Source organism: Diceros bicornis, chromosome 2 (assembly GCF_020826845.1).
Source record: "Diceros bicornis minor isolate mBicDic1 chromosome 2, mDicBic1.mat.cur, whole genome shotgun sequence".
Classification (NCBI taxonomy): domain Eukaryota; kingdom Metazoa; phylum Chordata; class Mammalia; order Perissodactyla; family Rhinocerotidae; genus Diceros; species Diceros bicornis.
Window position 1 is genome coordinate 63,704,836 of NC_080741.1, and position 24,279 is coordinate 63,729,114.

General features: G+C 41.1%; 1 protein-coding gene across 2 annotated transcripts in view; it reads right to left on the minus strand.

Annotated features, from left to right (window-relative positions):
* ADAMTS9 (ADAM metallopeptidase with thrombospondin type 1 motif 9) overlaps positions 1 to 24,279 on the minus strand; it is a 164,425-nt gene that overhangs the window by 31,109 nt on the left and 109,037 nt on the right. Inside the window, exons 29-30 of one of the 2 annotated variants that reach the window (XM_058562478.1) lie at positions 13,834 to 14,001; positions 6,763 to 6,936 (exon numbers count right to left, since the gene is read on the minus strand). In XM_058562478.1, coding sequence (XP_058418461.1) covers positions 6,763 to 6,936; positions 13,834 to 14,001 — 342 coding nt within the window. The remainder of the gene's footprint in view (positions 1 to 6,762; positions 6,937 to 13,833; positions 14,002 to 24,279) is intronic. The other variant, XM_058562485.1, reaches the window with a different exon arrangement.

The window sequence follows — 24,279 nt, forward strand, 5'->3', positions numbered from 1 at the left end:
GCTTGACTGTTCTAAAAGACATTTTACAATGTCGTGATTCTCAAGAGTTAAAGAAAAAAGGCCATCAATTAGCAGGCATTCTTCTATAATGTCTTTTGTTCCTTCCGTCTCTCCTTCCATCCAACTATCTTTTTGTTCCTCCATTCATTCATAGATTCATTCATTCAACAAGTGTCTTCAATCAATGCTCCAGGTACTGTGCTAAGGTGCTGGGGAAAACTCCGGTGGACAAGCTCTCTGATTGCAAACAGCTGATAACATAGACAAGGAAAATAAGCAACAACAATTCAGAGGGCTAACTGCTAAAGCAGAATATTTTCAGGGTGCTATGAGAGCTGAGAGGAGGGCCATCTGACTCAGTTACTAGTGGGGAGGTGTGAACAGCAAGGGCTTCTGAGAAGAAGTAACATCTTAGTTGAGGCCTGAAGGGTGAGCAAGGGTGACTGAAGTGAGGGAAGGAGCAGGGCAGCCTTGTTGTGATACGTAGGTACTAGGGAGGAATGAGAGTACCCCAGGGAAAGGTGAAAAAAGAACATTGCGAAATCTGAGAGCTTTATTTCTTAATGCTAAGAGATGCATAACCCAGAAACTCACAATCCAAATTTGATCAAAAGATCTCTGCAGCTGTAAGTAAATTCATATATCAGATTATAATACTATTAATAAGTAAATCTTTTATGATAGCAATTTTCAAAAGGATTAAAAAGTCATGCTTTGTTTGTTTGTTTTTCCTGAAAGAGCCTCATGAGCATTATAATTCCAAAGTAAGTAAAACTCAGCACTAAGAGGTCAAATAACTGGCCCATAGTTGGCAGGTGATATTAAAACACCAACATTGTGATATGCAGGCAAAGGTGGCATGCTGGTTGTCATCTGAACTCTCCATCAGGAGGTCACTGTGCTAAAGCGAAGTAGCCTTTTTGGAAGGCCTAAAACGTGCTGGGCACTGCACTGAACCCCTCACTAAATCTCCCTTAATCTTCACCATGACGCTTCAGGCAAGTCTGCCGTACAATTCCCATTTTGCAGATGAGCTAATTGGACCCCAGAGATGGAAGTCAATTTCCCGGATCCACACATTGAATGGTCTTTTGTTTACAACATGGTGCTTTTAGGGCATAAATAAAAGGAGACATGAATGTCTGGATAGAGCATTTTTCTCTTCTCCAATTATTTTGCCCGACACTTAAGAGTCCAGGCTCAGCCCTTACAGTATCATGAAGGCACACTGATGCCCCTTTCCTGCGCACAGGCACCAGGCCTCACAACGAACAGAGGAGGTCCACTGAGGGGCTCCAACATCATCAGACTCCCCCAGTGACATGGTTTAAGGTCTGACTGTCAACCAACTGCACCAAGAATTTCATTTTTAGAAGCGGGTGGGGATGGTATCTCAGAAAAGGGAATTCTACTTTGATGCCAACTCCGCAGTAAGAGGCTGGACAAGCCATTAAGAAGGAAATAAAGTAATTCAACTTAGATGCACGTCGACATGGGAGGCGGTAGAAGGTCAAGATTGAGAGCACGTGTTCTAGAAGTCAACCTGCTGGGCTTCACAGTCCAGCCTTAATACTTAGTAAATGCATGAACTTAGATGAATTAACTTATCTAAGCCTCAAGTTACCTCATCTTTAAGTGAGGATAAAAATTTAATTACCACATCAGAGAATTATGGAAAAGGTTAAATGCAGTCCTCCATATAAAAATACTCAACACAGTGCGTGGTCTGTAGCTTAATGAACAGTAAGCTGTACTATTTTTATTATCATCAGTATTAGGGCCACTGCACTATATGAATCTAGGGAGTGCCCCTCACATTGTAGCCTATGGGAATGGTACCCCTAGAGGTGTGCAGTGCACAACCTGTGTGACTGTATAAAACGTCCCTGATGATCATGCTATTGTAAGTATGCAGAACTTGTGTTTCTCAAGGCGGATACCTGGATTATTTCTCAAAAGGAGGAGGGGGCAATTTGCTATGTGCCTAGCATGAAATACATCTTGCCAACAAACAGATGGGTTTTAATAGTCCCCAAGGGGAAAGCAAAAGGGAAAAATGCACACTTAAACAGCAAACAAGAGCTCTGAGGTGGTTGCCAAGGACTCCTAAGAAGAGAACTTCCTGTAACCGGGTGGGTGGCCTCCAGCACATCCCACTGAGTGGGCTCTGAGGCCGTGCTGTGGCATGCTTACTGACATCAGGTCAAGGTGTCACGAGATGAAGGCAGGAAAGTCAAGACACGTACCTGTGCCACGTAGATATGAGGTAAAACGGTAGGAGAGTGAGTGGGTGCAAGGGGAGGTAGGAACAAGAAAGGAAGTGAGGGCTGTGACTGAGGGGAGCCTGAAGGGCTGTACTCTCTAGAGACCACCCAATTTTCTCTTTAACAAGGACACTTGTGATCATGAAAGTGGGAGCAATTAGTAATTACACCAAGACTGCCCCAGGCACAGACCAGGACTGCCCCAGGCCAACAGGGCGAGTGGCCACCCTCTTCCTGACTTGGTCTATTGAGGTTGTTGCCCAACTGCTATCAACATTCACTCTAAGCCTTGTTGGGGTGGGGACATTCTGAGAGGGCCACCAGCATGCTTTGCATAGGGGCAACCAAGGCTTTTGATGGGGCTTCTCCCTCCTCCAGCTGCCTTGAGCGTCACTTTGCCAATTCAGCGTCACGTGGGGGCCTCCCACAGTGCTCTACTCTCCCTCACCTCCCAGGTCCACCTTCTGCAAATTCTCTGCTCCAGGTCCAGGCAGAAGAGAGAGCACGTCTACAGGGGGGTAACTATCAGAATCTGCTTTTCTCATTGCTTACAGAGTCTTTTCTCTTTGGGAGAATGGTAACCTTTGGTAAACTTCTAAAGACAGGCACAGGTCAGGCTATCTCCTTGGGTCTTCTGTTCTTACATGGAGCTTGATAGCAATATTTGAGGGAGGATTTAAAAAGATCCATCTGCATACACATGCAAAGACATAAACTTCTAGGCATGTGTTGTGTGATCAGAGAGGAGGATTTCCTCAGTGCATATTTGGCAAGGTTTCTCTATTTTGGGGGATTCAGAAGGAACTATAAACGGAGCTTGCATTTTCCGGATTGGCTCTAGCATTTTCAAAAGCTGGCTAAAGCGCGAGCAGTCAGCTTAGATTCATTTCTGAACACTCTCTTATTTTCTGCTCCTTGGAGCAGTTACACAGGGTTGAGTTTGGCAGCAGATGAAGAGGAAGAGGGAGAAAACAGGCAGTGGAAGGTCTGAAGGAAGAATCACAGAGAGAATCAAGAGGTAACTGAGGGAGAGAGATGAGGGAGCCTCGTGTTCCTTCTAGATATGACACTGTCAATCCCCAAACTGCTCTATTGTCTCTAATTCCCTCAGAACAACTCTTCATAGTCATTATTATCCCCATTCTACAGATGGCAAACCCAAGGCTCAGAGCAATCAAGAAGCCTTGTTCTAAGTCACACGGCTAGTGCTGGGATATGAACCAGGCCTGTAGAATTCTATAGACTCTCTAAATTCCCAACAATTTGTATGGCTCAAGTGCAATTAATTTAAAATTTAACTCTTTAGCTATCCCTCCCTGCCACCATCTGGTGGAACTAAAAAAAAAAGCTGGAGGGAAAACAAGTAAAAAACGTGAGAGCCCTAAAGAAAAGAGATGACTGCAAACAATGGAACCGATCCATCAGGAGGGTGTGGGAGAGGGAAGGACAAGGCTGGAAGGCTGAAGCCTCACAGGGGTTAAGAATGCAGTTATAAGAAAACAATCCCATTTACAATTGTATCCAAAAGACTAAAATACCTAAGAATAAATTTAACTAAGGAGGTGAAAAATCTATACACTGAAAACTTTCAGACATTGATGAAACGAATTGAAGAAGACACCAAAAAATGGAAAGATATTCCATGCTCATGGATTGGAAGAATGAATATTGTTAAAATGTCTATAGTACCCAAAGTGATCTACAGATTCAGTACAATCCCTATCAAAATTCCAATGGTGTTTTTCAGAACAATAGAAAAAACAAACCCAAAATCTGTGTGGAACCACAAAGGAACCCAAATAGCCAAAGCAATCTTGAGAAAGAAGAACAAAGCTGGAGGCATCACACTCCCTGATTTCAAACTATATTACAAAGCTATTGTAATCAAAACAGTATGGTATTGGCATAAAAACAAACACATAGATAAACAGAACAGAATAGAGAGCCCAGAAATAAACTCACACATATATGGTCAATTAATACGACAAAAGAGCCAAGAATACACAATGGGGAAAGGATAGTCTCTTCAACAAACGGTGCTGGGAAAACTGGATACCCACATGCAAGAGAATGAAACTGGATCCCTATCTTACACTATATACAAAAATCAACTCAAAATGGATCAAAGACTTGAACATAAGACCTGAAACCATAAAACTCCTAGAAGAAAACATTGGGGTTAAGTTCCTTGACACTGGTCTTAGCAATGATTTTTTGGATTTGACACCAAAAGCAAAAATAAACAAGTGGGATTACATCAAACTAAAAAGCTTCTGTACAGCAAAGGAAACCATTGAAAAAAATGAAAAGGCAACCTACGGAATGGGAGAACATATTTGCAAATCACACATCTGACAAGGTGTTAATATCTAAAATATATAAAGAACTCATACAACTTGATAGAAAAAAACCAAGCAATCTAACTAAAAAATGGGCAGGGGATCTGAATAGACATTTTTCCAAAGAAGACAGATGGCTAAAAGGTACATGAAAAGGTGCTCAACATCACTAATCATCAGGGAAATACAAATCAAACCCACAATGAGATGTTACCTCACACCTGTGAGAATGGCAATTACCAAAAAGACAAAAAATAAGAAGTGTCGGAGAAAAGGAAACCCTCGTGCACTATTAGTGGGAATGTAAATTGTTGCAGCCACTATAGAAAACAGTGTGGAGGCGCCTCAAAAAATTAAAAATAGAACTACCATATGACCCAGCAATTCCACTTCTGGGTATTTATCCAAAGGAAACAAAAAACTAGATTGCAAAGTTATCTGCACCCCCATGTTCATTGCAGCATTATTTACAATAGCCAAGACATGGAAACAACCTAAGATCGACGAATGAATGGCTAAAGAAGATGTGGTCTATATATACAGTGGGATATTATTCAACTATAAGAAAGAAGGAAATCCTGCCATTTGCAAACATGGATGGACCTTGAGAGCATTATGCTAAGTGACGTAAGTCAGGAAGAGAATGACAAATACTGCATGATCTCACTTATAAGTAGAATATATTAAAAAACAGAAGTTATAGACATAGAGAACAGATTGGTGGTTGCCAGAGGCAGGGGATGGGAGGTGGGTGAATGGGTGAAGGGGGTCAAAAGGGATAAACTTCCAGTTATAAGATAAAGAAGTCCTAGAGATGTAATGTACAGCATGGTGACTATAGTTAACAATACTGTATCACATACTTGAAAGTTGCTAAGAAAGTAGATCTTAGAAGTTCTCATCATAAGAAAAAAAACGTGTAACTATATAAGGTGATGGATGTTAACTATAACATAATTATTATTAATAATAAACTTATTGTGGTAATCATTTTGCAATACATACATATATTAAATCATCATGTTTTCCTAAAACTAACACAACGTTATACATCAATTATATCACAATAAAACTGGGAAAAAATTAAGTGGCATTGCCATTAGCACTTGTATAAAATAAAATTTAAAAAGAGAATACAGTTATAGTATCTCCTAAGGGCTTAAGAGAATAAATTTAAGATCAAGTCTTGCTTCTTCCACTCGCTAGGTATGTGACACTTGGACAAATGACATTGGCTCTCCAAACCTCAGTTTCCTTGACTGCAAAATGGGGTGATAATAATAAGACCCACTTTGCCTAGTGGTTAAAAAGATTGTGAGGTGATGACCATAAAGCACTTAGCCCAGGGCCAGGCACTGTTCTCCCTCTTCTGAGAGCCATTCCTGGTGGGAAATTCCTGTCTTACTCATATCGCTGAACCCTTTACAGTACGCACTTTCTATTTTATTCCAAAGTCAGTGGACATGGTTTTGTTTTCCAATTCTCTTTCCCCCTTTTCTACAATCTACTCTTCTGTTCAGGAAACAGAAGTTAGGTCCCACTAATGCCTTACCTTTCTAGCCAGACTTTTCCCCAGGGACACTTACTGTTTTCTTTAACTAAACATTAACTTGGAGTGAGAGAGAAACAAGTCTGTCTATTTCTGCGTCAACTGAGCAATTCTTCAGATTCCATCACTTTTTTAAATGTTGGAAATCCTTCACTAATTAATCAGGGTTTCAAATGAGTGCTGTCTTCTGCCTGACAGTTGAAGTCATGGAAGGAGGAAAAGTATGGAGTAGGTCCCACCTAGAGTCTGTCTTGTAGCTGTTTGAACTAATACAGAAAGACCAAGTCTGGATACACATATTTAAAATATTTCTTCCATCTCCCCCTCCTTCTGTGAAAGTTATCTTTATGCCTTTGGCCCAAGGCCTGCTAAAGTTTTTCTGGAGGCAGCCAGACTTGGAACATTCAAGAACACAGACGCAGGAACTGCATAAAAAGGAGGGGCTCTCCCACCCTGGTCAGAGGAAACTGCTCGCCGTCTGATAGCGAACCTTTTGGGAAGGAGTCAGCCTAGTCACCGTGCTTGAAGGCTTCACAGGGGAACGGATGTGATGATAGCAAGGGGGTTGAGCAAAATGCCTGGCAGGTGCCCACTTCCTGGCTCTACTTACTTCTTGCCATTCCTCTGCCTTCCAAGCGTAGAGAGGACACGGCGGGGCTTGGCAGACGCGCTCCGACTCTGGTCTGGCGTACCGGTTGCACTCGGTCTCTCTGGCTATTTTGTGTGTTTCCATCTGACAGCCCACATTTCTCCGCCGCACGCCTTGGCCACAGGACACAGAGCACTAAGAAGACAGAGTGTGTAAGTGGGAGCTTTGGGTCATTGGAGGTGGGAGGGTGGTGACAGGGGTGGGGAGGGTCACAGACATGGGGAATGCGCTCCTAATCCAATGACTTTCACAGCTATCACAAAGCTTTCTAATTTCCAATGAAAGGGACCCAAGGTAATGTCTTAAATCTACAGACTCACTGCCTATCAATGCTGGTGAGGGATGAAGGGACTCAAATTTTGGGAAATCTCTAAAGTTAACAAAACTCTTGGACGACTGACGAGGCTGGGAGAGATCATCATGAAACATTTAGTACAACCTAGAAATAGTGCAGCCATGTGAAACGAAAATCCCAAATGATTTCTATCCTGGAGGATTTGAAGTTTTTGAAAACTGGAGATACAGTACTGTCCAAGAAGAATTTCTTGGCAGATTAGAAGCATAAACTAAGGAGAATAAATCATTGAAGCTTTTAGGCCCTTATAAGCAGAATTATTTTCTCCAGTCTCTTCCCTTTCTCGCTCCTGTTCCTGGAGAGAGGAATTTTTTTTTAAACTATGGAATTCACTAAAGTATTTGTGTCTATTTACAACCTGAGATAAATATATGAAGAATAAAAGCTGATAAGGAAAAACCATTTCTTCGGATGTAATGTTTTCAGCCCTTGAAAAATACTGTTAATCAGGCTGAAACATCTTCTTGACCAAGTTGCAAAACACCATTTTAAATCTGCAATTAACTTTCCTCTAAATTAATTTTTTAATGGTTTCCTCATTGCTGGGTTTCATAATCTCACTTATGAGCAGGCCAAGAATTATTGTCTTTATTAGGGTTTTGACAGTCAGAAATGAAAGGCAACATCTGCTTGGAAAGAACAGCATATTATTATACTTAGCTATTTAAAATTATTACCAAGTATTTGTGATAGCTCAGACTCCATTAATTTGTCAGGCATTGAGAAAATAAGTTTAACATCCATTAAAGCCATATTCCTAAGAGGAAGTCTTCTTAAAGAACAGAGTCACATTTTTTTAGTCACATTTTTTTTAAATTAGAGGAGAATTCTTGTCTAATTAACCTGCTGCAGGATTCAGCTCACTCTGAGGCAGATGGGAATTTACTATCAAGAAGCACATCTAACAGATTCGTCTGAATATTAATTTTATTTCTATTTCAGATTTTAAGAAAATAGATGATATTATTTAGAAGACAGCCTGGGAAATCATATCATTTCAGATGAGTCTATGCCAGGCAGGAGCTCAGATGTTCACACCAAAGCTAGCCAAAGAGAAGGAAATATTTTGGAGCAACATAGCTATTATTGTCTGGGTTTAATTGTATTAATTGGATTGAATGAGTCTGTGACCCACAAGAAACCAGACTTTTAAAGTCATTATGTCCTGGGTGGAATGGGAGGGTCCCTGAACACAAGTGTTTGCCCCGTCTACAGAGGATGGACATTTAATACTTATGGGAGTGACATGTATGATATTTCCCATTGATTACACTGGAAATGAATGAACCGTAACATGGGAGAGTTAGCAGATGAAGGACAGAAATGTTCAAACATCATCATCATCAACAACAAAGAACAACCAAAAAACCATCTGGCTATTTGAATTTGGGGTGTTAAACATAAAAAGTACATTTCTGGGGGCTGGCCCCGTAGCGCAGTGGTTAAGTGCGTGCGCTCCGCTTCGGCGGCCTGGGTTTCCTGGGTTCAGATCCCGGGTGCACACCAATGCACCGCTTCTCACTCCATGCTGTGGCGGTGTCCCATACAAAGTAGAGGAAGATGGGCATGGATGTTAGCCCAGGGCCAATCTTCCTCGGCAAAAGGGAGGAGGATCGGCATCGGATGTTAGCTCGGGGCTGATCTTCCTCGCAAAAAAAAACCAATAAAAAATAAAAATAAAAAAAAAGTACATTTCCGGAACAACGTATCCAAGTGGAAATACAAAGAAAGAATAAGAATGATTAAGTAAACAAATTTGAGTTCGGCATAGGGCTGATATATATTCAAAGTCTCATAACGCTTTAATAACCTAAAAAAAAAAGGAAAAAATTTTAAAGACTTTTAGAGTGTATACTATTCAGGCTCTAAGTAAATGAAACCTCTTTTTGAAGCTGCTGTTACTGCGCAAATTACTCAAGGTTCAGCGAAGGCAAGGTATTAAGAGCCATAGTATCCAATATTTAAAAAATCACTTCCTACAATGTTCGATAATTTTTCAAAAGGCAAATAAAGACACAGGAAAATTCAATTACATAATATGTCGTTATGGCTTCTGATTATCATAATGCCAAAGCCAGTTTTGAATTAACACATTCAAAAGTTTCAACGTGACTTAAACGCACAGCAAGGTACAAACTCTGCCTTTCTGAACACCACTTCCACAGTAATCTTTGTTCAAAATGAAGCATGCTTCATCCGAGTTAGTTCTCTGTGTTCAACTTTTCTTCCTGGGCTGTCTCGGGGGAGACAACAGTTTGCGTACAGAGCCAGCCAGGTTTGCTCAGTGAATTCTGAGAGATTTGTGCAGAAGCTCCATGAATAAAACAGCATCAGAAAGACCTCTGCATGACCCTGGGGGTGGTGACGGTGGTGGTGTGTGCACGTGTGCGTGCTTAATGCTTCTTGTTCTATTTAGTACATCTTTTAGTTAGTTTGCAAAGAAAAAGGTTGAGCAGTCCCTATTGACGTGTTCTCTGGACAGCCATCATTCCACCATGGCAGTCTATTTGTGCAGGTCTGAAAGTAGATGTTTTTAGTTCGCAACTACTGAGCTGGGAGCTATGTATCATCTCTCTGCAGTCCGTACTGGGCAATGGTAGTATGCAGAACTCATCAACTTAAAGGGGGAACTTGATGCTTATTTCCATAGATAAAAACAATCTCTATGGAACTTCTGATATTTGGGGAATCATAATATACACTTGAAAACCTGGAAAGAATTTTACACACTTTCTTCCAGAATTACTGCTGAAATTATGGTGGTGATATTATTTAAAGGAGGGACTAGCTTGAAAAATCACTATATGAACCAACTTTAATAAATAATAACAGTAACAATAATCATAGCAGACTTTTACCAAGCACTTACTATCTGCCAGGCTCTATATTAGCATTTCTCAACCTAAATAATTCTTTTTTGGTGAGGGCTGTCCTGTGCAATGTAGGAAGTTTAGCAGCATCTCTTGCCTCTACCCCACTAGATGTCAGTCACATTTTCCCTCCTCTGCCAAGTTGTGACAACCAAAACTGTCTCCAGACATTGACAAATGTCCCGAGAGGTACAGAATCACCCGTAGTTGAGAGCTTGGCTCTGTGCTAAGCTTTTTACATAAAATATCTTTTATACTTTCTAATACACCTTTTGGGTAGATACTCCACAAATGAAGCAAAGAACAGAAATAATCATCCTAACCCAAGCAAAAAAACAGTCCAAGTAAATTCTGTCCCGGGCAATACACCATAGCAACTGTGGGTTAGAATGTGGCTTCCAGTTTTAAAATATGGTGCTAATATGATGCAGTCTCTTGTACTACATCAGTGAGAGTGTGGGTGAGAAGCCTGTATTCAAACAATTCAATAGCAATGTTTGTGGTTCAAATACAAACAAAATCACAGAGAACACAAATCTCTACAGCAACTCCAGTTCTCATCACTACCATGTGCATATGGTTCCCCTGATTTCTCAAAGGACACAAGCTACGCATTTGCCATGTTTCTCTGTTAAACACTTGCAGAATGCTTCAGAATCAGACACCATAACCAAGCTGCTCCCATTGTAATTATAGGAAAAGTCCTAACCAAAAATGGCTGGTAGGTTCATCAGGTAATTTGCCAGTTTCGATTTCAGGATCAGCACTGAAGAGCTTTTAAAAATTAATTATTTCCCTGACTCGAAGACACCACTGATCACAAGACACAGCATTATATTTTGTATTACTAAGAAAGAAAACAAGGGCTATTAATTAAATTGTGGCATTCCATTGGTTGTTCAGCCCATCCTGGCCACAGAGACACTCAAGTGTGAGAAAGACATGCATCTCAGGATTGATGAATGAATCGATTGAATGAATTCATGATTCATGAATGATGATGAAATGTTACTTTCATTCTAATCTGATCACTTATTCTTTTTATTTCTGATCTTCATTTTTTTTAAAAAGTCTTTTTATAGGAATAGGGTAAGTTAAAAAAAATTTTACCCTGGAATGCTCTTGTATCATGGGAATACAGAGCTTTCCCATTTATCAAGCTGAATCAAGAATTTGATGCTGATTTTTGTCTTAAAATTTCATAGGCATCCCTTAACTGTTGATCAAAATCATCTGAACAAACTGAACATGAACTTTTGAAAAAAAATGCTTTAAAACTTCAGTGACGATGTTTTCCAATAATAGTTTTTCTTTCACTGGAAAAATTTCCTTTACAAATTCAAGATTTTCAAAAGATATAGAAATAAAACATTCCACTTTAAACCTCAAAACACCAATTTTGAGGAAAGACTATGAAGATTAGCCTGGAAACCTGAGTCTCCCATGTCAATATTCTATATGTCTTATCATCAGACATTTTGATACGATGAGAAATTGCACTAATTATTCTTCCCACCTTGAAGATGAGATGACTAGAATATAACTACCAGCAGAAAACAGAAGGACCAGATACCAAATCTTCTAAATATTGTTGCAAATGGATAATCATCACTCTTTCTTTAATATCGCTGCCTTAGGAATACTCCTATTTACCATGGAATCATTAGAAAGCCAATAATCCTTAATCATGCAGACCGTCTTTCTCCATCAACTGCTGGGTCTGATCATTTTCAGGCACACATTCTAAATTGCACAAATTGGATTTTACCCATGTAGTACCTAGTCTTGCCTGCTTTTATAATTTATTTCTACAAATCAAATTAAGGCATTATAAAGCTGGCTGCAGACCATTACATAACTGTGTTTACTTGCATTTTCTACAGAGGTGACTAGACTTTTCTAAGCAATCATTTTGAACAGGTGCAGTCTTTTCTGAGGAGGCATTCTGATAATCCTATTACCTTATGTTCGAAAAAACCCCTAGGGTTCAAACTTAATCACCCCAGCTTTGTGAGCAATTTTGAGACTTCCCATCAAGATTACAAGATACTGAAGTAAAACACTCACTCTGTGTTTACCAATAAAGAGTGAAAGATTCTCTTAATCGTCTTTTTATTGAATGAATTGGCCTTTAAAATGAACATCATTTCCATGCTCTAAACTTAATATTCAGGGCAAGATGCAAATAGAAAAGTAGAGGCCACGGAACATAAAGAAAAGTAACAGAGCATGAAAGTCTACAAGAGGACAAGTTAATTAGTGTGGTATCTTAAATAATGTTAGCTGCAGGCTTTTACATGAATTGAATAGCTCCAAAAATAAAGTAGTTGCTTAGACAAACCATTAAGGATGACCAGTATGAAACACTGCCTTGAAATCTGATCCCTTAAAAGAGCCCAGGGAGGAACCAGCTCTGGCTGGGCACAGATCCTTTGATTGTTAAAGTAAAACAAAAATAAAACATGATCATTATAATAAAGGCCTTGAGAGGGATGAGGCTACTCTGCCAGGGAATGATGTGGCCATGTTTTACATTTCTGTGAAGTGGAATGTGGCAGGAAGGTATGGGGGACAATGACGCCAGCTCAGGGCATTTAAGAAAGATTCACATTTCTAGAGGAATTTTCCATTAGTTATGTTAAAATGGAGGATCCTCGAATCCTCCCCATGTTAACACAGCTGTCCAAAACTTCTTTGAGGCCTTAGGAATTAAGATCCAGGCTCTGGAAGAATCAATTCTAGAGGCTGCCAACCTTGAATCTAGGTTTCTATTGATTCTTGGGAGTATCTCCATGATTCTCCACTGCCTAGGAGAACCATAAATTCCGTAAAACCTCGTTGAATCAAATCATTGGAGAGAAGGAGCAGCATTAAATACAGAATATGTGAAAAGAAATTGAGCCTTATTACTTTTAAGTAAGCATCTTCAACCAAGCTGAGAAAATGCACGAGTGTGGAGTGAGGAGATCTACTTTAAGGACTAGATGCGAGTAACTTTAATTCACACATCAATTGTTTATAGGTAAATAGAAGCTTCTAAAGTTCTGTCTTGAATTCAAGAGGAAAACTCTCACACCCATTCCTGACTAGATTACCAAATGTTTAGAATTAGTGGAGTCTCCCTGTAATTAGTTTCTTGGGTATTTACCCCCCTTGCCCATCTGATACAATATACACATCACACTCATCCAAACAAAATATTAGTCTTGAGAGCCTATTAGATTTAAGACTTCTGAGCCAAGTACTTGGCATTCATTACTGCGTTAAAGCCTCATAAGAGTCATGTGAAGTAGGCTCAGGAAGGTTAAACAAATCACCCAAGGTCACATAGCTAGAAAATGACAGAAAACTTCCCCTTCTGTCCCTCATCTGTTGTATACTAGCAAACGGGCAGAGAAATATTCTTAATACTTTATATTGACAGCCCTTTAAGAACCTCAAAGGTAAATTCAGACTCAGTTCCTGCCAGTTGACCATAGTTTAGTGGTTTTCTTAGTGGTGAATGATAATAAAAATGCCATCAGCGAAGTATTGAGGGGCTACCCTGTGCCAGACGTCTGACATCTACATCTGCTACCACTTAGAATTAATCCTCACAACAATCCTATTGTAGGTATTATCCAAAGTGCCAAGGGCTGAAGCCACTTGCCCAAGGTCCCACAGCTAGTGGGTATCCTGACATAAAGAGTCTTCCCTCCCTGCCCCCAAGCTCCCCTTTGAAAAACTGTGCAAACACAAGCCCACACGCTGGCCTCAGCCATGTGGCCGAAGGCAATGAATCAGTCGTAGAGGAGAAGCATCGCTCACCTGACTCCAGGCGCCAGCCTTCCATTTGGGGCATCTTCCTCCTCGGCACTTTCTGTGCCCATTTGGCTTAGCAAGGTGTTTACAGTAATCACTTTCTAAATGGCTTCCATCTTTTGCCATGCAGTAAACATTTCGTTGCTTATGCCCTCGACCACAAGAGACAGAACACTGAAATATAAAGCAATGGCAAGGTTGTTGTTTTTTTTTAATCACATAGAGTTTGATAAAAACCTGTGTCGTGAGATGTTAAGATCATGCCTAACAAGAGTCAACATTCTCTCCTTTTCCAGCGCCATTTTGAATAGTATCTCAAGGCTCAATACAGAAGGAAGGTAGCATTGGGGAAAATAATGCCCATAGTCTTGTCAGGCCATGCTGTGGCAGCGTCCCACGTAAAGTGGAGGAAGATGGCCCAGGGCCAGTCTTCCTCAGCAAAAAAGAGGAGGATTGGCGTGGATGTTAGCTCAGGGCTGATCTTCCTCACCAAAAAAAAAAAAAAAAAGTGCCCATAGTATTACAGCAGAAATCCTGATTGGTATTTTGGGTCACTCAAGAGTGTGGGTAAATCCTGATAATTCAGGCCAAAAATAAAGCCCATGAAACTGAAATTACCATGAAATTCCGATTTAAAGAAGTCCTACTATGAATTAGTAAGGATCCCTTTTGCAAATCTCACTTCATGCAATCTCTGATCAAGATATTTCTTCAACAACATGCCTCATGATTCATTAATTAGGATAAACGTGTATTTCCAAAATACAACTGTGTCCAATTTCCTAATTAAATGATTTAAGGCAACTCTTCTACCATTTTTCAGAGGATAAGCTCTCATTTTCCCAGTCCATCGGGAAGGAAGTGGAAAAGGCACATTAGAAATTGAAAGGTAAGCTAGCAGGTAAGTCTGTGCCAATTCTGGGAGGGAGGCATTACCTTTCAACTTTGATCTGCAGATTCACTGAACTGTTTTAAATGTGACCTTGTCTGACCACATCTAAGAAACTTGACTTTGATTTCAGATTAGGTTTCTCAGAAAGGTTTAGGAATCAAAGGACCATGGAGTCAGGACAAAAATTTGATATGACAGCTTCTTGTAGAACAGGCAAGAGGCTGGCCCCAATGAGTGCACTGAGATATTCAACGTCCATTGCCTCATTAGCGATTACAGAAGTCATTACCACTTGGACCATAAGCTTGCTGGCTCAGGTTTTCAAGACATATTATTTCCCAATAAAACATTCTTGCTTTTCAGAGGGAAATGAGTTTCAGAATGAAGAACAAAATGTGAAAACGCAATGAAAATAGATTTCAAGTGTCATTTAGTTCTATTCAATATTTCTTATTTCCTCCACTAACTTGTGATTTTGTTAACTTAAATTAGCTAAGTGCCCTTTTATGCCTAATAGATAAAAAGCACCATGTAAAACATGTAGCATAATATTAATTCAACCACCGTTAACAAGCATGCTCAAAGTGATACCATTCATAAATGTGCCAGACATGTTTTTCTAGTAAACACAAACCATTATAAAAATTTCAACAGTAGCTGATGGAGAAATTTAAAATATGTACATAATAGGTTTTGCTATAACTTTTTACTTTAGGATATGGAAACGTTGCTCCTTTCATTTGAGCTCTCATCTTATGAGTGTTATGATTTGGAATAGTCATTCTAGAAATCTTAATAGAGTATACAGTGTGGAAGGAAGGACCCCAATTTGAATATCTATACCAAAACAAAAATATCCATCTTCAGCCTACAGTGTTTTAATGTATATTAAGATTTTGGGATATAATTTTAGAAGGCTTTTAGAATGAAGCTCCTAGAAATATCCCTACAAACCAGTGGTCTAATGACTTTCACACAGATAATCCCTATTATTAGTGACTAATTTTAGTATTTAAAAATGTTACTTCAACAAAAAAATAATATAAGAGCACAATTAGTATCTGGGATGAGTTCATTTGTTTATTCAACAAACATTTACTGAGCACCTACTAAGTTCCAAGGATTATGCAAAATGCTGGGAAGAGAGTGATGAACATAATCAACATCCCTGCCCTCATGGAGCTTACAGACCAGGGAGAGAGACTAGCATCAATCAAGTGATGACAAAAATAAATATATGCTTATCGAGATGAATGCTATGAAGGAAAGAGGATGGAGTGGTTGCAAGTAGGCTCCCCAAGGCATTCCTCGGACAGACCATGCAGAGCTCATAGGTCATAATAGTGTATTTGGATTTTGTTTTCCGTAAGATGGAAAATCGCTGACGAGTTTTAAGTCGGGGTAAGACACGGTTTGATTTTTGTCTCAAAAAGTCTACTTTGATTACTGAGTGGACAATAGGTGGGAATACAGCCTGAGTAGCCACAAGAGAACTGCTCAGAAAGCTATTGCATTCGTCCAGGCAAGAGGTGATGGTGACTTAGATTGGGTGCAGAGTGTTGTGGGGGAAATTGGTGGATTTCAGACATATTTTTGGGGGGTAGGAATGATAGTTCCTGATGGATCAGCTGTGGGTTGGAGAGGAGAGGGCAGAGTCAGGGAGGACTCAGGTTTATGGAATGGGCAAAATAGAAAATGATGACATTCATGGAGATGGGGAAAAACAGCATTGGGAATCAAGGATATATTTATTTGTAGGCAATAGGCTGAACTTAAAGGATACTGATTCATAGGTGGTGACGTGCTTAATTAGGGTAAAGAAACAGATATAGTTGTCTTAGAGGAATCAGAGGAACATGGGTGAACTTAAAGCAAGTCTACCCTTAGGGAGAGTCATTTCAATCTACAAACAGTCCAAACAAGCTGTCCCTTAATATGGAGGGGAAAAAGAGAGTTGATGGAAATACTGATTTAGTAATCCGCCACGGTCATCAGAAGAGATAGCCTAAAAGTAGGCAGCAATTGGCAGAGGCAGAATTAGACAAGGCATAGCTTTTGCACATTCATTGTGTGCCAGGCACTGCTCTAAGACTTTATATGCATTATCTCATTTAATCATTCCAATAACCGTAGAGATAGGTACTATTATTGGAGACAACTGGTGTTTTCAAAACGGCATAACCACATATCCTTATACCTACCTCTTCCCACGTGACTCCAACAGAAGTAGACAGGGGACTGTCGGCAACAATAAGAGCACAATGGAAACAGTTCCATTGTCAACAACGTCATTGCTAATAATTCATCTGAGGGCACCACTGGGGCAACCAACATCTATTGCCCATGAAATGAAGATGGATGAAGTAGTTTCTAAGTCTGATGCCTTAAAATTTTTTTTAATGTCTGGATTAGCTGCATCCCACCCATTCCTAGGTGCATTTTTCTTATTTGGGGACTTGAATGGAACTGACTTGGAAGAAAGAATTCAATACTTCAGCATGACTCACTACACATATTATTTGCCTACAATTAAGATCTATCTAAAAGTGATAAGGAAATTTTCAAGGTATCTAATCTGATAGCAAACACTTCTGTTTCATGCTTTCTAACTTACCAATGAAGAAAAGCAGCTGCTAGTGGAAATTTTCATACCTAACAGGTTTATTAAGGGGTCTAGTATGATTTCATAAAGAAATTTTCATTTTTATAATCAAAGAAAGACAGGTTTCAGCTTTTATATTCTGAGGGAAATTTCCAGTCCTTTCCCAGGCACTGACTTCTGCGTCGACACGTGTCACTGAGATATGGTAGTTAAATTTAGGGCGTCACCTAGTACATGTTATTTATTGGCTACATATCTGAGGGTTCTTGTTCTGGGGAGAATTTAATTTCTTAAATTTGCAGCTGAAATAGCCTCCTAGTTTGTCAACAGGACTCTGATATTTTTTCTCTCGGGAAACAACCCAATTTGTTTAAGAGAATAGATTTTCCCCCAACTTTGAGCAATACTCCCAAACAATGTAATCTCTGCTTGTTACTTAGAAACATCATGGTGATGGGGCCGGCCCCATGGCTTATGGGTTAAGTGCACGCGCTCCGCCACTGGCGGCCCGGCGGAGGCCCGGGTTCAGATCCCGGGCGCGCACCGATGCAGTGCTTGTCCGGCCATGCTGAGGCCGTGGCCCACATACAGCAACTAGCAGGATGTGCAACTACGACATACAACTATCTACTAGGGCTTTGGGGAGAAAAAAAGGAGGAGGATTGGCAATAGATGTTAGCTCAGGGCCGGTCTTCCTCAGCACAAAAAAGAGGAGGACTGGCATGGATGTTAGCTCAGGGCTGATCTTCCTCACAAAAAAAAAAAAAAAAGAAACATGAAGGTCAGTATCCCAAATGACTGGGCTTTCAGGCTTTTGTTTCTGTGAGGCCGTTCAAAGGGGATGTTTACTGTGGAGCTTTGTTCAGGCGTTGCTTTGACATTTTCCATTAACTAATGTCTAAGAGTTTGAAACTCGTCTGGTGGAAACGAAACTCAAGGCTTGGGCAGTCTGCTCATAACGTCTAGTGAGGGCTTGCTCTCTCTCGAGTGGCAGTGCTGGATACGGTGCAGATTTGGGTCTGCTGTGCTATCCCTGGCTTTAGGGATGCCCTGCGTCGGTCCTTTCACTTATATTGAGGGGCATGTTCTCTCAGTCATTGAGAAACCAGCAAACAACCCCAGTGCGTCTGCTTGGATGAGAAGGGCTGAAGACCTAGAGAGAATGGCATCCCTGGGATTGCCAATGCTGCTGAGAACCTGGACATCCAAATGAAGATGGAGGACTACATCAAGTGGTAAGGACACCATAAGGAACCAGGATGGAATAAGAAGGGGAGGGTGGAGGTCAGGGATACACACAGAATCTGGCCAGAAGGAAGCCTCTTGATGGGGTTGGAAGATGCTGGGGCTTAGAGGAAGCACTGGCGGAGGTGGGGTGTGGACCAGGACTGCCTGAGTTATAGCAGTTGATTGACACATAAGGGTTAATGGTTGGTCCAGGACAGCCGTAGCAGAGTGTCTGGGAACGGTTCTGTATAGCCAGGTGACTCCCATCTCCATGTGATCTAGATACATGAGATTCTGTCTATATGAAACGTTTCATGGAGGATGCTGATCAACTAGTCCAGATTTACAACCACAGGATTGGCTGACAGCAGGTTAGAAATAAGGAAGAACCGAAAGGCCAAGAGAAAGGTCATATACTGGAAGCTATTACCAAGTTAAGTCAAGACTCCCCTGATCTAAGGATTTTTGACAATCAGGTAGCTAACCATAACTCTGAGACTGGTGGGCAGAGTTCAGTTTTGAGATAAGAGACTGTACTAATTATTATTCAAGGCCTTTCCCTTGTGATTCTAAAAAATATGAAAATAACATCTAAATCACTTCATTTAAAAATGTTCAGTTGTATCTTTTCACAACGACAAGCTCTTCTCAATTCTACTCTCATTTTGACTTTGTTTAACGAAACATAAAGTCAAAGCTCATCTGGAAAGTGTGCTATCAGAAAGGACGCCATGCTTGTGCCCAAGGTTTAGGACTGCCTTTGCCACTTACAGTGACAAATGGAGTGAGGACTGTTTGAGTGTCACACCCTTGGGAAAGGCAGAGGGACACCAGACTGAACCTACTGTTCTACAGAAACAAGAATGTGAGCACAAGGATGTAGATTTAGGGATCAAAGTTTCAAACACTGCTTGGTGCAAGACTTGGAAAACCATGTGCGCTTGTCACATGGAAAAAAGATAGTAGTTGCAACTAACACGTGTTTATTTACTGCCTTCCACACCGCAGGCAGTCAGCAAATATTTATGGGAATGAACAAACACATGAAAGTTGCAGCCATCACAGAAATGTACTATATACTAAATGTCATGTTTTCCTAACGGGTGCGAGAAAGAACCGCCTGGAATCTGACCCCTAGCGCTAAGGCTGAACTGATTTGGCACTAGTTATTTAGATTCAAAGAGCACCCCCAGAGCACTCTTTCAGTTGGAGCAGAAATGTGAGAAATCATACTAGCTACTGTTTATTGAGCTGTTACTGTGAGTGGGACAGTGGGCTGAAGGACACTGGCTTCTCTCATTTAATCCCAACAGCAACCTTGTGGCTCAGGATCCTTTTTACAGATAAGGAGACTAAGGATTAAAGAGGTGACATCACTTGCCCAGGGCCACAGAGCCAGGAAGCAGCAGTTAGGCTTCAAATATAGCATGTCTGTCTCCAGAACACCATTTTCTTCCTTACCCTATACCGAAGCAAGGGCCTGGGTTAAGAAACCAGGCTGCTCACCTCTGCTTATGGCAACAACAGACAGCAAGGACCTCAAAGAAATGTCTCAAGACTATTTTAGAGGCCTCTGATTCTTTAGTCTCCCAGGAAGAGAGTGGCTATGCAATGTGAGTATTTCTGACTTTAATACATTCTTCGTAACATCTTTAGTACCCTGGGAAGAAAGACACTGTAAAAAGCAAATCAATAACCACATAAATAAAGGGCCACATTTCCCTTTGGCCAAAGCCACACCCTGGTTTTCTCTTGGCCGTTTTTCAGGGTTTATTCACCCTTAGGGGCTGCCCTGATGCCACACAGTGAATGATGGGTTTCATTCACTGGTGACTGGCTCTTCGCACGGTCATGAATGGGAGGTTACAGGTTGTAAATTTTGGCTTGCTAATTCACCAAAGACTAAGCTCTCAAATATCGGAGGTACAGGTCATCTCAGAGATTATTCAGTCCATCTATTTATTTTACAAATTCAACACTAGAGAAAAGGAGACATGGCATGCTCTTAGTCACACAGCACAGAAGGGGCAGACTCAGGCTTACGACTGTGAGTTCCTCTCCCTAGCACAGAACACTATCTGGTGCCAATCGCACTAGGGATTTGTAGCCAGATTCTGGTGTTCCGCATGTTGCTCAGGAACCACAGCTAACCAGACATCCTGATTCTTTCCATTCCAAGTCAGTCATGCTTACATAGAGCTAGGATGATGGACAGGGCCTAGCCAAGGCAGGCATAGATTCTACACCTCTGGCTTTGAGGGACTGCCAACACAATACGAACAAGAGTGAGTTCAATGACCTCTTGTTACAAGGTACCAGTTAAGAACAAATTCCAAGGGGTGGCTGTGCATGGGTGCCAGCACAGGCTGCCACAGCTGACAGCACGGGGTGCTGTCTTTACCTTGCTCTAAATTCAGCACTTCAAGGCAGAGGTCTTGGAGTCAGACAGACCTAGGCGGGAATGCCATCTGCCATTTTACCATAGTGCCGTTTGGGGCAAGTTACTTAAACTATCTCAGCTCGGATTTGTTCTCTGTAAAATGAGGACAACAGCACTATCTATACTCAACAGGGTTGTGTTATGATTAGATGAGACAATGCATACAGAGTTCTTGGTGTTTCAACTAGACAGTGCAAAAATCAATACACGTTTACTATCACTGCTACTACCTCTATTCAGAGGAGTCTTTTAGAATATCTCCTAACATGCAGTTAAAAAGGTGAGTATTTTTTTTTAATATATGTTAATTAATGGAGTGTAAGATTAACATTCTAATACAGGCATTTCTGGATGAAGGAGGGACTTAATCTGGCAAAATCTCACCCGTGTGAATGGGTGAAGAGCTTTCCCCTCCAAAGGTCACAGAGAAATCCACAGAGCAGACATAAATGCTGAAGATTCCTTCTCTTCTGTAGTGCCCTTTTCATTCTTATAGACTAATACTTATTAATATCGTCTCTTCTAACTACAGGAGACAGAAAGGCAAGTAAGAAAAACAGACAGCACATCTGAATGCCACATCTCTTTTCTGCTCCATAATTTCCTGCTCACATTTATGATCTCAAGAACTACTTATGTTTCTCATTTGTTTTTTGTTATGTTATTTCTTTAAATGCCCTGAAACACAGAAACAACATCGGTGATAACCATTACCAAATACATATTCACTCACTTCCCTGCTCGGCTCAGCTCAGCTGTGGGAGTGGTAATAGTCCTTTGTCAGAAAGCATATCTCCTTATTGGCGATGTGAACATGTTTAGGAGAGTTTTTATAGGGCTTCTCACAACACAAGAATGGCTCTCAACAGGGGCATAAGGGAACCAAAATGACAGAGGAGAAGGAGAGAAAGCTTTGCCAGGAAACAAGGGCTGTGACTTCAGGGCGTAAAGCCAGTGTTGACAGGCCTGCCTGATGGCTGTTTATATTCAGGACCACCATGGCACTTATTACCATGAAAAGGAGCTGAGAAAGCATGAGATTGGCAGGGAACACCATAGAAGAAAGCGGATGCCGGAGTCACGGTCATCGCAGCCGGATGGGGCATTAGGCCATCCTTCCATCCCCATTGCCCCCAACACCCCAGCCTTTGCAATGCTACAAAGGTCTAAGACTGTGGGAGAAAAGGAACGAAGATTCACACGTCAACTCTTGGAGCACACTCGAAGGCTGCTGTCAATACTATATCCAAGTAGGTGGCCCTGCATATGCCTCACAAGGGAGAGGGCAGGGCCAGGCAAATAAGGGGAGACAGTGAGAGGTGCCCTCCACCTCCCTTTACCCTCAAGAATTATGAAGTACAGGGCTTGCCAGCTGCCCCCCTCCAACCTCATAATGTAAGCACTTCATATTAGAGGAGGGAAATAAATTTTAACATTAAATATAGCAGCATATGAAATCAGCTATGCAAGTTGTGAGACCCAAATTGCAGTTCTTTTTGTTCAGCAAGAGTGGCAATATTACAGTTTTTCTGCCTATCAGGACAGAAAACAAGAACCAAGAAAATTTGCAAAAGCAGCATCTGGTGAATTCTATGGTGGCCACATCTAGTGGTGTCCCCAGGAATGTGAGGCGTTATTACGTCATCAGTCCTGTTACCCACAACATGCCCTCTGAGTCCCCATTCCCAAGCACACTGCCTATTTTTTTTTTTTTGTGAGGAAGATTGGCCCTGAGCTAACATCTGCCAATCCTCCTCTTTTTGCTGAGGAAGACTGGCCCTGGGCTAACATCCATGCCCATCTTCCTCCACTTTATATGGGACGCCACCACAGCATGGCTTGACAAGCGGTGCATTGGTGCATGCCCAGGATCCAAACCGGCGAACCCCGGGCCACCGCAGCGGAGCACGCGCACTTAACTGCTTGTGCCATCGGGCCGGCCCCACAATGCCTATTTTTAAAGGACTTCTTTTCCCTTTCAAGGTTATATGTGATGATTATTTGTAACCTGACTTCGGCAGAATAATGATGTTGGCATTTTTCAGGGAAGAGGTGAAGAAGGTACAAGGACCCACACTCTGTGCTTGTCATAGCGTTATTTATGGAGGCAGTCTGGAAGACAGAGGGTAGTGGGTGAGATATTTGTTCCAGGATCCTTATTCTCAGCTATTCCAAAGGTGAGTGAAGAAGTGTCTGAGTAAATAATTGATGGAAAAGTTATGGCTGGTGGGAACAGTGACCAAAGTTTCTTGGCACTCTGAAGGTGGACTGTGACTGAGGCCCAGGATGGAGGGTTCAAGGCTACCTAGAGATGTCATTCTGCTAGAAGATGACAGTGCTTGGGAAGACCCACTCATGACTTACGCTTCTGCCATAAGCAGTCAGGAACAGACCTGGGGAGCTTAAGTTACCTTTGTGGATGCTTCTGTAGAAAAGCAATCCATGCAGGTTGTCTCTGGACTTTTATACACCTAACCAACGTCCAGCCCTTGAGCCTCTTCCTCCTCCCAAAAAGCTACTCTATGTATCATTCATTTAAAAGACACCAGGACAGAGTTCATTTAATTGCCTCTTCCAGTTTTGCTTTCCCTGCCTATCTGGCCCTTCCTCCATCAGCTAGGTGTGGAAGGAACATCTTTCCATGCCAGCATGTCAAATATCTTACACTGAAAAATTTACAACTTTTTTGGGGGAAGTAGTTCATGTAATTAATTTGTTTTAGGGTACATATTAATACCACCCCAGAATTGAGATCTGAATATCTATCTGAGCCTACATCCAAAGAAATATAGCTCAGCAGGAGGGAAAAAGGTCATCTTAACCATTATTGAATTAGATGCTCATCCTCCAACTTTGCATGGCTCTATTGGGAGTTCAGACAGGACCAAATCACTGTCAGTATGCACCATTCACGTCTTTTGTGGCTTTCCTTGTCTCCTCCTCCTGCTCACCTTTTAGTAAAGAAGTGGCTCAAAAGTACTACTATGAGAGGAAGAGATGAGAAGAAACCCAGCTAAAATGTAAAAGGCTCCCAACATGGAAGACCTGGCATTAAAAATGGCTAAAATTATGTTTTAAAGTTTGCTGTGAATTTAAATTATTCCTACACTACTCTGAGATTTATTCAAATGGAAATTCAAGGGTTGAGGAAGAAGAGCGTGGTAGTTATGAGCTCAGTTTTGGAATCTATCAGACCTGGTTTGACTAGTACTATCCTCTTTCTTTGTGATCTTATGCAAGATGCTTAACCACAGTGAGCATCTCTTTCCAATTCTCTTCAACAGAGGTATG